Source organism: Amblyomma mixtum, chromosome 8 (genome assembly GCF_055824585.1).
Source record: "Amblyomma mixtum isolate Tamu chromosome 8, ASM5582458v1, whole genome shotgun sequence".
In the NCBI taxonomy this organism is placed as follows: Eukaryota; Metazoa; Arthropoda; class Arachnida; order Ixodida; family Ixodidae; genus Amblyomma; species Amblyomma mixtum.
In genome coordinates, this window is record NC_143019.1 from 33,677,410 (window position 1) to 33,696,630 (window position 19,221).

Here is a 19,221-nt window from a genome sequence, read left to right on the forward strand (position 1 = left end):
CTCCCACGTGCACAACAAGGACAAGGCTGTGAGAAGGTGATCAGTCTTGTTTCAAGGTAATGGGCAATAGCAGCTTCGTCACACAACTGTGCTTGAACACAACGAACTGGTGCTCACTATTTTGATTTCACTAAATTAAAAGCACAGAGTTTGTTCAGTCGCTTGAAGAGTATTTTTTTTCTTTATTGCCATACTTCGACCAAACACTACAAAAACTACTGGGGCATTCACCAAATCTTGACACCAGCAACCTGCCAGACCTTCCTGGCAGGCCTTGTCAGGTTTGAAATTCTCTCAACAGATATAGAGATGATTAAGCTGTAGCAAAACATCCCATTAGTGATAGGTTTAACAGTATGTCCTGTTTGTAAGCCCCTTACAGCTTGTTATCAGTAATCACGCTCCGATAAGGTGTGGCAGCTAAAATTAACGACACCTGGACGGTGGTCAATGATCAGCTGAAGGACCTTGAATCAGTCACGTTTTAAGGTGCGTGGCTAATGGGCAGGCACGAAGCAGAACTCTTAGTTGTTGCTGGCGCCTTAGGTCGGTGGGTGTGTGAAATGTTGATAGGCCGCGCTGCTGTTTGCCAATGTGGAACTCTGTGCCAAGTGAGAGAATTTCGCGGCCGTTTGGAGGAATGCAGAAAATGTGGGCCTTTGTCAGCGTGATGTATACGATGCCGAGCCGTCCAATACGAGTAGGTATTTGCGTTCTTATTTGAAGCGACAATCGACGCTCGAAAATTTGTGCATGACAGTGAAAATCAAAATCAGTCAGAATCAGAAATATTTTGTTGTTTATCCGGGGCTTTACATGACATCTTTAAAGAGGAGAGACTCCAGAACTAAGCACAAATATTTGGAGGCGGGGGGGGGGGTGTAAAATAAACAAAGCGAATACACCTGAAGGGATCCTTAAAAATACAAACGGAATGCAGAAAAGAATACACAAGAGCTAAGGCAAATAAAAAGACGACACAACAACGCGTGCAAGTTCGGGAAGTTTTTGTTATTCTACTTCAGGTTCAAGTGTTCGAAGTGCTTGTTTGTATATGACGAACGATGCATCTCAATCACTTTCAATCAGTAAATTATAAAAGAATATTAGGTACTATTAGGTAGTCTTTTTCTGTCACCAGACTCACGCCGAACAGGCGTGCTTTTCGTTCAAAATTGCATGTAGTGTGCATTTCGATGGACGAATCGCTCGCATACTTGGTTAAAAAACAAACGCCATTCCGCAGGTCCTCGTTAGCCAATGCTGACAACCGTTGACTTTCCTTTCCTTGATGTGCCTAGAGAAAGTTGAATAGCATTACTGACTAATTTATTAAGTTTTTTTGTAATCATGTATTTTTCATAGCAACAGATTTTGTCATTCTGGTTTAATGTCTCTTTTTGCTTTTGGATGCAGATGTTTACTATACTGCGCATATGATTTTGTTATGATTTGATTAGTTTCTAATTATTGTTGTTTCTTGATGTTGAAAACTGCCGTGAACGCTGCCTTTTACAATGTCCCCTGGACCTCAGACAAGTGGCGAATCGTAACTTTTAGTCCAGGGGGCCGTTCGAGATTCGTCTTGTACTTACTGAAAAAGGAATACTCTGACTGGCTTTCTGGATCCTGGCTGGCTTCCGATCTGGCTGCTTGCCTGGCTTCCGGTCTGGCTGGTTGCCTGGCTGCCTGCCTAGCCGGCCGGCAAAAGCCGGGAGTGCATAAGACGTGAGTGATGCAAAGAAGACCCAGCACTGCTCCGTGTTTTCGTGTTCCGTTTAGAAATGACTCCATTTTGTGGTAAATCGCTCAGAAGTGTTCCACTCAAATTTTCCTTCTGTTTCTGCTCAGGAGATCGTACATACAAAGCCACAGACTCACGGACTAAGTCCTGGGTCAGAAACCGTGTACGGCCTTTGTCAAAAATATGCGGACCACCTGATTTTCAACTGGGCCTCGTTGGAGAGTTATTTTAATACCCATGGAACTCCCAATTAAGCTCTGGAGAATTGGGATGGTTCTTCTCACCCTTGAGAGGTATCGAGCCCTTTCGATTCAGAAACCACTCTGTCAGACCGAAAAGCAAATTTGGCGGGCTGTACATATTTCACTAAGGCTGTACTTACCCAAGCAGCACAAAAAAATTGGGCCGACAGTGGCAAAATAGTGGCGAAAATTGGCATGAACATGGGTCCTACATCGGCATTTGGGGAATCCTAGACTTTTTCCAACAATGGCCCCTCATTCATGCCAAGACAGGGCCTATGCTCAGTCAGTCTGTCTATCGGCATTGGCCCATCGTACACGCCTGGGCGGGGCCTATGTGAAGCCAGTCTGTCAACAGCGGCCCGACGTTCGCGCCAAGACTATGCTCATATTCAGCCAGTCTAATAATAATGGTCCACCATTCGCACCGACACTATGCCCATATTAAGCCGGTCTATAAATAATGGCCCGAGGTTTGTGCCAGGAATATGCCATGTTCAGCTAGTCTGAATAATGGCGCTTCGAGTGTTTTGCGCAAGTCGGACCTTATGTCCAGACCAAGCGCTTAGCCGCAGAAAAGGCTGTAGATTATTTATTGTGCGCCCATCATTGGCACATTTCCAGTGGAACAAAAATGGAAAGTGCGCCCATCAATGGCGCGTACTTAGCGGGACAAAAGAAGTAATTAATGCATTATGTGGAAAAATTCACTTCCTCAAAACGAGGAAAACGAGCTACAGAAGAGGGAAGTGGCCTTGTTAGAGGAAACGGGTGCCATCACGTAGTTAAAAATAAATGGAGTCACACCGCGCTTAGAAACGAGTATTTACCAGGTTTATTTTACACGCGCAGAGTTGTGAAAGACATTTCTAAACAAGCAAATTGAAAAGCATATCACAAACGAGAACAGCAATATAGCCTAGCTGGATAACCTGTCCACGCTGTACGTGTCGTCTGCGAGTCGCGCGATCGAGCTCGCCTCCAGCCCCAAGGAATTATTGGCACTTGACAACCGCTTTTAGAGCTTGATGTTTTCCTATATATATGTCCTTCAAAGCCGCTGAAAGGGTTCTCTCCGTCGCTATCAACCTTATCGCTTCTTCCATTTTCCGCCAGGGCCTTGTGAAGAAATACGAAACAACGCTGCTGCTGTTTTTCTCCTGTTTGCAAACGAAAGGTGTCCCAGACGATGGCCTTGGCAGCAGAAGGTTGCGAATGCAGATGACAAGCGTGCTGACTGCGTGTTTGTACTATTCGCTTTTGCTAGTGTTTAAGGCATAAAACAGTTAGCATTAGTTTCATTGAAGATAGACACGAAGAATACTTGCCGCGCCGCCAAGCGGCCAGTGCCGGTGATAGTGGAAGAATACAACAGCGCTTGATCAAATGGCAAAAGGCAGACGGTATGGTATGGTATGGTATGGTATGGTATGGTATGGTATGGTATGGTATGGTATGGTATGGTATGGTATGGTATGGTATGGTATGTTGTAGTGTGGCGTTGTATGGTGTGATATGATGTGGTGTGGTGTGGTATGGTACAGAATAGTGTGATGTGGTGTGGTGCAGTGTGGTATGGTATGTTATGGTATTGTATGATATGGTATTGTATTATATGGTATAGTATGGTGTGGTGTGTTGTGGTGTGGCGTGCTGTGGTGTGGTGTTTGGTTTGGTTTGGTTAATGGGGTTTAACGTCCCAAAAACCAAACCAAACACCACAGCACGCCACACCACAACACACCACACCATACTATACCATATCATACAATACCATAACATACCATCCCACACTGCACCACACCACATCACACTATTCCGTACCATACCACACCACACCACATCACGCCATACAACGCCACACTACAACGGTATGGTATGGTATGGTATGGTATGGTATGGTATGGTATGGTATGGTATGGTATGGTATGGTGTGGTGTGGTGTGGTATGATGGTATGGTATGGTATGGTATGGTATGGTATGGATGGTATGGTATGGTATGGTATGGTATGGTATGGTATGGTATGGTATGGTATGGTATGGTATGGTATGGTATGGTATGGTATTGGAGATTTTCACGATGTCTACACCCAAACTGCGGTGATGCCGAGAACTAGTCCCTGGAGGATCGGCGCGTGCTCAACCCCGTCATTTGCTCCGTATACGTAGACGGTTCTCCCGCATATTGACACATTCCTCTCAGAGACTTGTTGCAAAATATATCTTTGGAGCGCAGTTACATGAAGGTTTGCACTATAATAAGACAGAAAAGCCGCTAAGTATTCGTGCGTGACCTTTCTGATGCCAATAACGTACAGAGAACAGAAGAACACGTTGGTTCAACGCGTTAGTGGAACGGTTTCAGGACCATGACTGCGCAGTTGTGTCCAGGCATCACGCCTACGTTTTTAAAGGATGATTTACCCGTTCTCAAATGGTCTAACAAACACGAGACGCTATTTGTTAATAAAAGTCGTTAGCACGCATAATCAACGAGCTCATTCCAAGTGTGAAGTATTGTACATCACTGCATTTAAAAAGGAAGGCCTTACTACGGCATGGGAGTGATATAATGGTTCCATTCGAATTCCAGTTCATCCTGTTTCTTCTTACACTTCGTTATTACTAAGGTCATGCCCTCCTGAACACTGGAATCAGTCAGACGGGCGGATGGTAGGAATCAAATAGAATCGGACCAAAATGATTGTATCACAGCAACCCTACATTCATTACACAAGATATGGAACGGAAAAATATGGCATGGTATGGTATGGCATAGTATAGTATGGTATGCATGGTAATGCGTGGCATGGAGTGACATGGTATAGTATAGTATGCTATGGCGTGGGACGGTATGGTACCTTATGATATGGGGTATGGTATGGATGATGTAAAGTGGCATGGTGGGGTATGACATAGTATAGCATAGTATGATATGACATAACATGGTATCATATGGCATAGTGTGGTGTGGTATGGTATGACATGGTACTGTATGACGTGGCAGTGTGGTATGAAATAGTATAGTATTGTATGGTATGGTACGGTACGATGCGGCATGGTATAGTATTGTACGGCGTGATGTGGCATGATATGACATGGTATTGCATGGTGACTTAGCATGGTAAGGTATGACATTGTTATATTATTGCATAACCGAAGCCAATGGTCACCGAAACCAAGGAGCATATGGGATGTTTTTTTAATTTGTGATGTTCATCAATGGGAATTCACAGGGTAATAATTTAAAGACAATTGACAGAAAGCCGAAAAAAATATTCCCTATGCTCCTTGGTTTCGGTGAATGTTGGCTCCCGTCATGCATGTTATAACGAGCCCCTCTTTTCCCTTGTCTGCTCAATTGTATAGTATTGAATGCTGCGGTATGGTATGGTACGGCGAGGCATGGTATAGTATGGTGTGACGTGGCATAGTGCGATGTGCTATATGGTATGGCACAGCAAGGTATGGCGTTGCATGGTATGTTTTGTACGGTGTAGTATGGTATGGCGTAGTATGCATAGCGTGGTATGGTATGGTTTGGTGTGGCATGGAGTTGTACGGCGCGTGGTATGGTATGAATGGCAGGTTACCAATATCTCTCGAGATAAAAGCATATCACAGCTGTGTGTTACCGGTACTCACCTGCTAGGCAGAAACATGAAGGGTAACGAAAGGGATCCAACTTAAACTAAGGGCAGTGCAGCGAGCTATAAAAAGCAAAATAATAGGTGTAATGTTACAGAGGGGAAGAGAGCAGAGTGAGTCAGGGAACAAAAGCGGATTAATGACATCAGAGTCGAAATCAAGAGGGAAAAATGGGTTTGGGCAGGGCATGTAATGCGAAGGCAAGATAACAGCTGGTGCTTAAGGGTAACGGAGTGGATTCCAAGAGAAGGCAAGCGTACCAGGGGGCGGCAGAAAGTTAGGTGGATGAGATCAAGAAGTTTGCGGGGACACGGTGGTCGCAGCTGGCGAAGGACAGGATTAATTGGAGGGACATGGGAGAGGGAGATACCTTTGTCCTGCAGTAGGCGTAGACGGAATGATGATGGTGATGATGATGATGATGGTAAATATCAAGGCGAAAAAAATGCAACATCGATTAGAAAACAAACGCAAGTTGAGAATATTTTGTCTGAAAGTTAGAGCGAAGAAATGGACACAGCCATACAAGAGATGTACTGACAGTCAGGCGTCTATTAGAGTGTCGGGGCTGACACGCAAGAGCTAATTGGAAATCGCTGCCATGGGGGCGGAGCACCAGACGAAGCGAAGAGCTCAGAAAATTTGCCCACAAATGATACTGGTGAAAATCAAATTATTTTTAACCAATCCGCCTAATTTTTCGTCCTTCAGGCGACAGCGATGTATTCAGAACCTCTTTCACTATTAGTGCATGCCTTCCCAGATTCCTCGCCCACCTACCCTGTGATCGCACGACTTTAGAGACAGCAGAAATTCCATCTCTTGTTTGAGACTACCACAGAATTAACTCATACCACTCCAGTGCCGTGAGTATTTATATGCAATTTCCAAAGAATCCAACATCAAAAAAAAAATATAGAAACCCTTAAGCTTCACCTTAAGAGTAGATGCGAAAACGCCTTCTCCTCCTTTTTTCTATTTTTATTCCTTTCCTTTCTCATTTCTCACCGATGACCAATCCACAATCACATTGCCGATCACATTACCAATTACCAATCACAATTATCGGTTGCCAGTCACCTATCAATGGCTAGTTTACACTGCACGGCATACTAAGCCACTACATACTCATGCACATATACACCATTTGTTTTAGTACAATAAAGCACTATAGTACTGCCTTTTCATCCGTGCAATTTATGACGCCGAATCCGAATATTTAAAATATTTTATTTTGTTTATTACTATAACATCCTTACACTTCCCAAACATACGTTGTCCTTTCAACACGCTGTAACCAACGACCCTACGTGGCCTATGCGTTGCGTGCCCGCATGGCACCCAGAAGACCTTGGCTCGAACCGCCAATGGCGGCTATTTCATTTTAACGATTCATTTCTATATTCTCGGATTTTTTCCCGTGCTACGCAGGACGACGGCCGACGGCGGGTTTTCAGCAGAACGAGCTCCTTACGCTATCGCGTAATATCAGCGTATGCTGTTGTGGGTTCACAGCAAATCCTGCAGAAAGCACGGCCTTTCCGAGTCGAATTTCTTCTTCTTCTTCTTATTCTTCTGCAGAAAGCGCACACATCATTATCTCCTAGCACAAAGCCCCTACTCACGCGCGCGGCCACTCGCGATGCTCGCATCTCGGTTTCCGACAGCGCGGGATAAGAGTTGGTCTCTGCCGTTCGCTGTGGTCGCGGTATACACCAAGGTCGTGATCTGAATATGCCTCGCATGCTCCGCGGCATAGAAAAAAAAATATTAAAACGAAGGCAACAGCAGCAGCAAACAGCAGCAGCGCTTGAGATACGGCAAATGCTCGCGTTGCTGCCCCGAGGCTGTTGGCGCGATCGAGACTACGTAGAGCACGCGAACAGCCTTCTTCTATGCTTGCTTGCGCGACCCGATCTTCACGCGCACGCACGCCACTCTAGGAGCCGAGCGAGTGGAATTGGCGTTTGTTGGTTATGGTTATAAAGAATGGTGCGTTGTGTGGAAGCTGGCCAAGTGAGACGGCGCGAGGTTCAAGGAACGCACTCGGAAGCTGATGGTCACGAGACGCTGGTTTGCTTCTCTTTTAGTGCGCGAGCACTAAGACTTCCAATTTCGAAAAAAAAACGTTGTCTGAGTGTCTGAAGCCAGCTAGGCCTACTGAATTAAAGCAGAGGTGGCCGTGACTACGCCGAGTCTGGGTTTCGAACCCGCGTAGGTGCGAACAGTTCAGCTTCGCTGGCTACTGCACGAGAGCATAGAGAAGCTGAACTGCTCGAATCGCCGCGGGTTACTATGCTATCACCACAACCGATCACCCCTCGTGTTTAACTGCCACTCTCTCGCGCTGTGCATTGCATGTCGTTGTTTTCCATCAATTTCCATCTGTGAGCAATGGACTGAGAACACACTGCTATCGCAGTGCCCTCTTAAGGTGCGTTAAGCGGCCCAAAAATTTCATAGTTCGCTATCACTAAGATCCCGATTTCGTCGATCTTTGCCTGAAGCCTGACCTTCAAGCCCTAGGCTCTAACCGAAAGGTAAAAGAAACACGACGTGCTAGCTCATATACTTCGCATTTGGGCAAACTATATCGGCTGTAATTTTTGTTTTTGTGTTTTCGAGCAAAGATGTACTGGTCACAGAAAGTAAGAAAGGAACGGCAAGACCTCGGGCTGTAGACACCACTGTTTATGTCAGTGCACGTTAAAGAACCCCAGGCGGTCGAAATTATCCGGAGCCCTTCACTACGGCGTCCTTCATAGCCCGAGTCGCTTTCGGACATTAGACTCCCATAAGTCATAAGCCTTATAAACGTTAAATCGAAATAATTGTTCTATGTACAGGACCTGAAGACAAGGATGCGGAGAAGACATAGCGCCCATCCAGTGTGGCGCGCCCCGCCGCGGTGGCTCAGTGGTTACGGCGCTCGGCTGCTGACCCGAAAGACGCGGGTTCTATCCCTGCGGCGGAGGCCGAATTTCGATGGAGGCGAAATTCTAGAGGCCCGTGTGCTGTGCGATGTCAGTGCACGTTAAAGAATCCCAGGTGGTCGAAATTTCCGGAGCCCTTCACTACGGCGTCCCTCATAGCCTGAGTCGCTTTGGTACGTTAAACCCCAATGAATCAAACTAAACCAATCCAGTGTGGCGCTTTTGACTTCGCGCCCTGGCTGACATGTACGAACACCCTGTCCGATATTCTACTCTTCCAGAGCTGAATCTCAAGTCCATAGAAAGATGAAAAATGTGCTCGAAGTTCGCGCCAAGTGTATACCTATGAGCCACGAGGAAGGGAAGCTTTCAGCAAGCGTCGAGAAAAAAGTCCTTCGCTAAGAGGCTACAATCCACGCAGACATGCAGCCCTCGCACACACGTTCTTCACAGTCCCCGCGAAGCACACCAGCAGCACAGCGGCGCTTATAATGTACAGACGACCTTCGGCCAATTTTCTGCGAGCCGCGCATTACGACCCTAATGCGCTCTGGCTGCGCCCCTGCCGGCTCTCTTGACACTGTCGGCGGTGCACTTTGCATACGACCCCTTTTCTTCCATGCATCTCCGTGTCCCAGAGTCTCTTCTCTTTGGACGCTTACGCGTTGTCGTTTCACTTGAATGCACGCCCATCAAGCGGCTATTGCGCTGAGCGCGAAGGAAACGGGAACGCAAAAGTTCAGCACCGCCGAAGGCACACGCCTGTCTTACGCTCGACACCCTTCCTTGTCACTTCGCCCCATTGTGGCAGTAATGCAGCTGCTGTAAGGCGCCCCGGTAATTAAATGTCGTTTTCTTTCTGTAGCGAGCATTATATTACAGTGCCCAAGCATGAGGTCACAAATGCCACAACTTCGGCGTAAAGTGGAAGCCACCCTGGAAAAAAAAAAGCATTACGTTGAATTGGGCATTCCAGATGGAATTAAAAGGACTCAATGGATTATAAAACTGGGCTGATGAACTCAACTGGTTTCCTTACTTCCAGCTGGGCAGTCACATTGCTTCTAGGGTTCGAAATGGATCATATAATTGGGAGATCCGATTGAAGCTTCCAAATGTATCTGCCATTCCAATTGGAGCTTCCAAATAAAATGTCAAATTGGAAGCCAGTGATTTCCTTGTGTGGGGTTTACATATTGCTCTCTACAAACACACAACGAACTAATTAGGTTCTTGTAAAAAATATATATTAGCAGCTTAATCTAGTGAACTGTTTTCATCATTTCGACCACACTGCAGTAGTGATTAAATAAAATGGCCTTTCTCAACGGACAATCCACATTGGCTTTATGAGGATGGTCGAATGAATGGGGTATATAAGACCGAAGAAAAAAGTTATTTTAATCGACGTATACAGTTGGTTTATTGGTTTATTGGGGTTTAACGTCCCAAAGCGACGCAGGCTATGAGGGACGCCGTAGTGAAGGGCTCCGGAATTTTCGACCACCTGGGGTTCTCCAGCGTACACTGACATCGCACAGCACACGCGCCTCTAGAATTTCGCCTTCATCGAAATTCGGCCGCCGCGGCCGGGATCGAACCCGCATACAGTATACCGGGTGTTTTTTTTTTTTTAGAAGGTCCAAAATTTTTAAAGAAAGGTAAATTCCTTTAGATTGATTTTAACCTTGGGGCTATACTGAGGGCTACGGCGGATGCCAGGTAAGAGGAAAACTACTTTAATTAGTTCGCTGATTAACTAAATACGTTAATTAACTCTTATAATTTTTATTTTAGGGGATATGTTGTATTAGCAGGATTGGAGGTCGTCTACCAAACAGTCCAGCCAAGAAAAAAAATTTTCATGAAAAAATTTTTTGCGCGCGTTACGAAGCGAAAAAAAGTCACCCTGGTAGGCATCTTCACACTGTCACACAGCGTCTGTGAGCGCCTGTGACGTAGTTCGCTCCGCCCTGCGCTTTGTGCCAGTGCGTTTTTGTTCCAACGCGGCATTCCGTGAGGCCGCGGAGCGAAGCGAGATAAGCAGTGATAGCGCAGGCCGCCAGTCCGGGACGCGTGACGTAAAGCGCAGGGCGGAGTGAACTACGTCGGAGGCGCTCCCGTCGCTGAGTTACGGTGTGAAGATGCCTACCAGGGTGACTTTTTCGCGCCTCGTAACGTGCGTGAAAATTTTTAATTAAAATTGTTTTTTCTCGGTTGGACTGTTTAGAGGACGATCTCCAATTCTGCGAATACAACATACCCCCCAAAACAAAAATTAGAAAAGTTAATTAACATATTTAGTTAATCAGCGAACTAATTAAAGCAGTTTTTCTCTTGCCTGGCGCCCGCCGTAGCCTCTAGTATAGCCCCAGTGCTAAAATAAATCTAAAGCAATTTGCCTTCTTTTTTTAATTTTGGACCTTCTAAAAAAAACACCCGGTATTTAACACTTTGGTGCTGTGCCACTCGTTCTTGCCTGCGACCCACTTGGAGCTGCCACTTGAGTTGGCAGCCGGCAGTCAACCGCTCATAGGTGCTCCAGTTGGAATCTCCAATTGCAACGTCCAACTGGAAATTTGCTGGGACAACGTGGCCAGGGCTGCCACATGCAGGACTGGAAAATGGATTTGTTCGACAGCGGACGTGACTTCGCTCATGGTGGTGGCAGTTATCGCGAAGTTCGTGTCCAGAATTCTTGGACAAAAATTTTGAACATTGGAATATTGTAACTATACTGTTATGAAAATATTGAAGGTGATGATCCGTTCAGCAAAAAATGCAAGACTGCTAACAGGAGATCTGCGGCTATATTGATTGCTACATTGAGATCTTTCAATATATGGAAAAATTGCGTTCATAAACTCATTCTCGTTGGAAAATGCTTTTGTCCAGAATTGTCAGGAGTGATAATTAAACGTCTTGTTCCTTAGAGTGCATGATCCGGTGAGGTATTTCAAAGTTAAGACTTTCCCTGTAATATGTGCTGCGTTGAAATCCTTTTCTCAGCTAATAATTGAGGAAGAGAGCCACTCCTAAATATGTATCTAGAGGTCCGTGTCACCATGAGCCTCGCAACCCACTCTTCAGATGACAGTGATGAAGTTTGAAGTGGTACTTAATACTTGAAGTGGAGTGAAGTGCAGAAGCTTAGGCAGAAGAAAATTACCTTGAGGGAAAAATATGCTGGTCGGAAACGATCTAATCAAGCTTCCTGCTTGTTTCACAACCTCAAGATATTGAAGCTTTTTCCGAAACAATTCCAAAAATATCTGCATAGTACGAACTTTCGGAGCATTCGGAAAACAGAATCATGTAGTCTTCCTCTTCACTTGTGGTTACCCTAACTGCGCGGTTGCTTAGGCGACATAGTTTAGTTTTCAGTTTGCATGTAAATTTATGATCAGGATGCTATAGTAGGATACAACTTTAAAAAACAGCAGTTGATAACACCGGGCTACGATCCGCGGCGTCCTCTATTATTCGGCTAGCCAATCTCAGGCAACCCGTTCAATCAGTAGTATCGCGGGTAGCCCTCAAAAATTTTGATCAAGGGATTGCTATCCCTGCGTCACTGCGCGCCAAACAGTGCTGGTTGTTACGCTTGTCGTAGTGCATACGTAGTACAGTGCAGTACAGTACAGGACAGTCAGAGTTCTGTATCTATGCAGTACAGTGTGCAGCATCTGTATCAGTCGAGCACAGCATCTCAGTAGACGAACACAGTACCTGGCATTTCACCCACCAACAATGAACTACAGCCTTTGCGATGGCCGGAAATCGAACCCTCGACCTTGTACGAGGTAGCTCAGCAGAGCAGCCGCTGGACTACCGCTCCGGAATAACAAATCAAGCTTGAAAAATGTGTCGAAAGGAGTCATTCGCTCGGCGTGTTCTTAATGGCGTAGCAGTTATGCGTAACTATACAATAAAGCGTGCAAGGGCGTCCACTGAGCAACAGACAAGAATTATGCAGTGTGAACACTGCGACGCGCACTACATGCCGCCGATTAAGCGTCAAGATGTGAAACACAGCAGTTAAGAAGATGTGCTACTGCATCAGCCCTAGTTATGCGATCATGAATCATGGCACTACGCTCGACGCTTTATAGAACATAACGATTGCACCCTCGTTTACGCCTACAAGTCCGGGCCTCGCTTCAGTACATCGATAACAGTACAGGAACCTCCTGATTACAGAAGCACTTTCAGCGGACGCCCAGCGATGCTCACAGCACCGTCCCGTGCTTGAGGGTATTGGTGAGTGCTATCAAAAAACAGAGAGGGACGAAAACACAGGACGAAGCGCTTTTAACAACTCAGGAGCGCTTCGTCATCAGTATACCCTCAAGGGTGTATTTCCAAATAGCCCCGGTAGCAGCTCTTTTGACCGTCTCGTGACAGTCACTTGCGTTGTCGGCAATCGTACGCGCATGCGCAGTGCGAGTCGGGGGGATCCGCGAGCACATCCGTCTTTCCAAACATGGAGCGAGATTAACCACATCGATTAACTCTTGTTGGTTCCATTTACACCCCGGCCACCAGCACTGATGGCAGGCGTCCATGACTTCGTGAATGATAAGTTACGTGAGCGCTTCATCGACATTGCTGCCGCTGCTTTCTTCGTGAGTCACTCTCGACACCTAGCTTTATGCGACGGACAGAAAGCATATTCTTTCAGCAACGACACTTGCGGCCACTGCGATCGGCTTGCAGCTCATCGGTTGCGCGCGCATTAAGGCTCCTCGCACAAAGCGCAATCATTCCCGAGCTGTGACACACTATCAGTGCGTGGCTAGTCATCTGGTTCCCACAACTAAGCGGGATTTTACGGGCCCACAAACGGACTGCTGACCAAGGGGCATTGGCGTTCTTGCTTGCGAATCTGCGCCGGGGTTTAGCCTTCTTGCAACCGTTCGCTGCTGCCAATGCCGGGACCGAAGCGGAGTGGTTAATGTGGAAATTCTCTGAGCGCAAGGCCGACTGCAGCGGTTCAATACAGCAGGTAGGATTCCTTCTTTTTTGCCTCGTTCGGGAGCTGTTTTCTTGACGCCTTTTGCCGTTCTGACAGTAGGTAAACGGTGCGTGCGCAGAACTATTGCTAGAGTTAATATTTGTTAAAGGCGGTACTTGACAAAACACAAGCAGAATACGGCAGGACGATGCGCCATGTTCTTCGCGCTTTGCCTAGCACTCGCACCTCTAACCAAGATGGACCGTAGCAACACAGCTAGCACCGAACATTAGAATAATGTTGTACAATTGTTGTGTAAGGCGCAGTGACATGTGACACTGGGGCGTCGTGCAGATGTTAAAAATTGACATACGTTATATGTTCCGCAGTAACCAATAGTTTGGCGTTAAAATTAAATACTATGCTAATGTTGGGTTCGAATGTTTGTTTAATACTCAATGCATAATTCTAACACATAATTACGGCGTTATTGTTATATCAAGATCCCAGTCATAAACATGAGCAATAGTTTGATATTATGTCTCGGAACTTTTCGCGCTGTTCTTGCGGTAATGATGTTTGTCAGCTTGCCTGCCATGGATTGCATGCAGAGCTTAAACTTTTCATTTAAACATTTTTCACGTTACCCATCCATCATTATCACTTTTATGGCGCCCATCACGGCTAGCTATGTAAGTTTGAGGTCATGCTGTTCGTTAGATAGTGAGTGCGAGTTGCAGTTATTAGCTATGTATTGGTAGTGCGCGTCGACCGTTGTTGAACCGTGCACCTTGCGAAGTGTTGAAGTTATGGCGGGTCTCGTCTTGAAGGGTTACTTCGCCATTTTAGCGAAGATTGCATGGATGTTGTTTCAATTTTCTGCTATGGTAGGGAAACACATACCAAAGTTTGTTTTTAACGTTGTGAAGACAGTAGAAATGAATTGAACAAAACATACACGAACGTCGGTGTATTGTTCCAATGTTACCTGGGAACAGACAGCAAAAGACACGTAAGGCCGGTGCTTTTTTCTTTCTTACAAGCGCTGCGCAACAAGATGTGAGCAATAAGAGGCTACAGGGCAAGTGGAAGACTCGCCATTGGTTTCATTCTAAGTGTGCGCGTTTGTCTTGTGTCCCTGCTTGTCCATGTCTTGTTGCACAGCACTTCTGAAAAACGTCGTACCAAATCGCTCACCATGCATCACACAGTCTTGACGTACGACTTCGTTCTCCGTCCTTCTTTCTCTTCCTTTCATCGTGTTTTCCCAATTTTTTCTACGGTTCAGCCTTCACTCTAAAGTTAGGAACCTATTGGCGCCTATTTTTGCTTCAGCGTGCTCTCTAACTGCTGCTTCTCGGTCAGCGCTTTGCCCCTTTCACTATTCGTTTCTTTATCAGCTTCCCGCTCGACCAACCTGCGTTTTGTCATTTCGTCACCTGCTTACTGTATTCGTAATCATGCTTCAGATTCACGTTATCTTTGCCACAACACAGGATACGCTGCTCAACCCGCTGCTGATCGTTTCTAGAAAGAAGCTTTACAGTTCCTGCGGCATTGTTTTAACGTTGAGGCATGATAAATTTGCAGTGCACTAACAATGTTCAGCACGACGATGCAGTAAAAAAAGCTCACGCCGCAGCGCTCGTCGCTGTGGTCTTTAGTTGTGATTTTATATTAAAGCCTACCTTAATGCAACCAGCGAAAACTTGAAAAATTATTTCCCTGCTCGCTCTTCATGCGTTGCTGCGGACGCAATATAGAATTAAATTTTTTATCTTGAAACTTCCCATGTTTATCTTGAAAATTCCCACGTTACCCATCCACCACTCATTTTTATGGCGCCCTTCATGGCCGGCTATATAAGTTTGAGGTCATGCTATCCATTAGAAAGTGAGTGTGCAAGTTGCATGTATGGGTAGTGCGCGTCGACCATTGTTGCACCGTACTCCTTGCAAAGTGTTGATAAGTTACGGCGGGTCTGGTCTTGAAGGGTTACTTCGCCGTTTTAGCGTTTTTTAGTTTTTTTGTGTCGTGAAATCATTTGCGCCTCGGTGTGTTTTTTCCCAAGTTTCAAGATGAAAAAACAACTAGCTCGTCAACATGCCTTACTGATAGAATTATAGCATAGCGTGATGCGCGATCCGCTTCCGCGGGGCATCATTAGACACCTTTAGCATACCGTGTTACCGTTACCGGAGTACCGGGAGCCCGCCCACCGCCAGTGAACACGCGCTAATTGGTCCCGATGCTGCAGGCGCGCGCGCAGCTGCCGCGTACGTGGCGCCATCTGGCGCCGTCAAGACGATCTGCGCATTGGCTGCACGCGGGCTCCCGGTACTCCGGTACCGGTAACTCGGTACACGATATGCTAAAGGTTTCTACTCGCGCTGATTGGTCCCAACGCGACAGGCGCGCGTGCAGCTGACGGGAACGCCCGCATGGCGTTCTGCGCATGCGCAGTGGTGCCTCGTGGAAACGGATCACGGCAGCGGATCGTGCTGTTCTATAACTCTCTATCTTATTGCATGGACATTGTGTTACCCATAGCGTATACTGGCTGTATCATATATCGCTAATTATGCGATATTTTTATGGAATCAGCCAGTGACGTAACCCGAAACCGAGCGCGCTCCCGTGCTACAGCATCGCGTGTAGTGAATGACAAGACCGAAAGCAATTACCGTGGCCAGAAACTTTAAGGAAAAAGAGTGAAGCTGACTCCTGTTTGCGAAATGCACGTCCATATGTAACGTAAATAGGCTTGGGAGTACGGTGTGTGCTGTTGGGCGAAACAGAGCGAAAATGTGAACAAAGACTAATGACTCACAGCTACTTCGTTCCGCGCATTTGAGTGCATCTCTCTAGCCGTGTTGCGGGGCAACCTTTTACCAACCTTCGACTTTCCAATCCTGACCCTCCCATCTCCGCACACACACGCACGCGTACACTTAATTCCAAAGCATTACTTCACGGGGTCGAACCCAACCAAGAATCTTGTGGCGTTCCTGACTCTGAGGGTGGAGAAATAAAATAAATATTGCCGCGACTGGGTTTCAAACCCGCGGCGAAGCGAACAGATCAGCTTCGCTGGCCACTGCACGAGAGCACTATGCTATGGCCGCAGCCATCGGCGGCGCTAACAGATCATATCAGCTTATACCCTGATTCTAATATCGTCTCCAGACGTTCCTATGACCCAGAAAAGCAAAACAATCAGCTGACCAGGCTAAACACGTTTTCGCACGTCTACTCGGTGTAACTACATTAAAACCCTGAGTAGTTACAATTACTCCCTCATTACAAATCTACTGCACCTTGGGGGATTCCATTAAACATTTGACCAAAACCCTAAGTTTTCTTTTTTTTTTCAGTAGAAAATACTGTTAGCCATGTTGGTGCTACTGCCAGTCCCGCCACCCCCCTCCGTCATTCCTTTCTTTTTTTTAGAGGCCGTTTTCGTCACTTGAATAATTTCTACAATAACCTTGTACATTGTCTATTCCCTTGACGCAGTGACAGCAACATCCGGCGCGCTTACGACACTCGTAAGACATCACTTCACAAGCCGGTCCTGCTGCACTCGACGCGATGGTGGTATCGGTGAGATTTTGTGTGGTATTGATTAAGTCAGTTAACGCAGGGGCGAATTTACGGAAAGAGGGGCAAGGGGCAGAGGGCTACCTCCAGCCCTGAGCGAGAAATTTTTCATTGAATCACGCTGAAGCTCCGCCCCTGAAAAAAATCACCGAAGCTCCGCCCCCGGAGGTGGGGCCTGCGGAGGAGCGCCAACCTTCCAGTATGCAAAAAGTGACGAGAGGAGAAAGGCGCGAAGACTCTTAAATTCAAATTTTGACTACAGATAACTCAGCTTCTACAAAGCAGATTAAAAAATTCTTGCTGGACAATATTCGTGAAGCGGAGTGCTTCAACATCCCAGGCATACCGCAACTTTATTGAGCCCCTTTCAGAGTCCCTTTAACTGTTTGCACTACTGTTCCCCGCGTCTCCAGAGGTGCTTTCGCTATCTCTCCCTCCCTGACAGCACTTCAAGTTCCTCAAGTTCCTCGAGAGCGGCGAATTCGCCGATGTCGAGTTCCTGGTGGTCCCGGAGAGGTTCTCGGTGACGCGCACCTTCAAGGCGCACAAGCAGTTCCTAGCGATGAGGAACGAAGTCTTCGGCGCCATGTTTTTCGGAAAACTGCCCGAGAAGGACCGGGTGATGATCACCGACATTCACCCGGACGGGTTCGCCTGCATGCTGAGGCAAGTGCCACTCTCATCGTGTGTTTTGCAGGCTGCAGCGATCAACATGAGGGACATTTTGCAGGGTACATGACTTTGTGCAATGAGCTTAAAAGATCACCGATTCCTCGCTTGTTACCCTCCCGAGCCAGTGAATGCAATCCAGGCCTGCAGTATCTCTAATAGGAAATGCTAGACCATCGGGAATGTGCTATTCGTGGTAACGTAATGTTTGAGTTAAAAGCAGCCGGTTTTTCGTTATTAGTGATAGTGACTCTCCAAAAATCCTCACGGAGCCTCCTTCCTTTCCAATCTCAAGGCAGTGGCCGGATACCATGGGGTGTGGTCAAGGGCGGCCGCAGAACTTTTTGCGGGAAGGGGAAAGAGGGGGGGGGGGGGTAGGTTACACTAAAAAGGCACTATTTGTGGTCTTAACTCCCCACATGAAACAAAGATTACAAACAGCAAATTAGTGCTAGGCTTGGAGAACATACATTGGATTTTATTATCGAACAAAGAAATAAACTTAATAAACAAAATGCAAAATGTTACTACCACCTAAGCGTGCTAATCAAGCTGTGTAGTTGTTTTCTGCTAGTGCATATGTGCTAGTGCATAAACAGATGGAGAAAAATAGAGGTAGCGGCAAAGTGAAAGCGCGAGGTGCTGACGTGCTGGGCTGCTTGGGCACAAGGGCAAGTCAATGACATCGGTGTTCACAGAAGATTCTGAACGACAGAGTCGATGAAAGAATCCAGTTCGCATTCTGCCTCCTGAGCATCGTCCAATAGGTGGTTGCAGTGGTTGAACTGACAAGCGCCACTGCCCTGCAGGTACTTCTACGCTGGAAAGCCCCGGCTTTCAAGCATCGATGACGCCATGTACACGCGCACCGCGGCCGAGAAATACATGGTCCCCGAACTGCAGAGGATCTGCTCAGAGTACATCCTGTCGCACGTGAACGCCCGCAACGTGTGCCAGCTCATCGAGTACGCATTCCAGAGCGACGGAGGCCACGTCGATGACGCGGTCATGTCCGTTCTGCAGCACGACGGGGTCGCCGTTGTCTCTTCCGAGGGCTTCGTGGACGCCTCGGAAAGCACGGTCGAGTACGTGCTCAAGTATGTCAGGAACCTACCAGAGAGTTGCGTCGTGCACGGTCTGCACGAGTGGGCCAGGTCAAAGGTCATCAAGAGCCTCACGATGTACCGCAAGGACGACGACCCGACGCCAATGGAAGACGTCAAGGCTGCCATGACGCCCTTCATGCCCTACCTCAGGTTCCTTGCCCTCACTCCGGAAGAGTTCATCGTGGGTCCGTCCTCGTGGAAGATCTTCGAGGAACGCGAAGACTTCGCCATCCTCTGTAACATCGTGTGCTATGGTTCCGTTCCACTACCAGAATGGGCCTGCTCCGTCAGTTGCCAGCGCTAAACAATGGGTTGTCCTCCAGG

General features: G+C 46.9%; 1 protein-coding gene across 1 annotated transcript; it reads left to right on the top strand.

Moving 5' to 3' along the window:
- The first annotated feature begins 13,370 nt into the window (after positions 1 to 13,370).
- Positions 13,371 to 19,221, top strand: LOC149331970 (BTB/POZ domain-containing protein 6-like). Its single transcript, XM_089555625.1, has 4 exons — positions 13,371 to 13,573; positions 17,039 to 17,125; positions 17,568 to 17,788; positions 18,601 to 19,221. Exons 2-4 carry the CDS (start codon positions 17,114 to 17,116, stop codon positions 19,199 to 19,201), a joined length of 834 nt encoding a protein of 277 aa, XP_089411751.1. The 5' UTR covers positions 13,371 to 13,573; positions 17,039 to 17,113; the 3' UTR covers positions 19,202 to 19,221.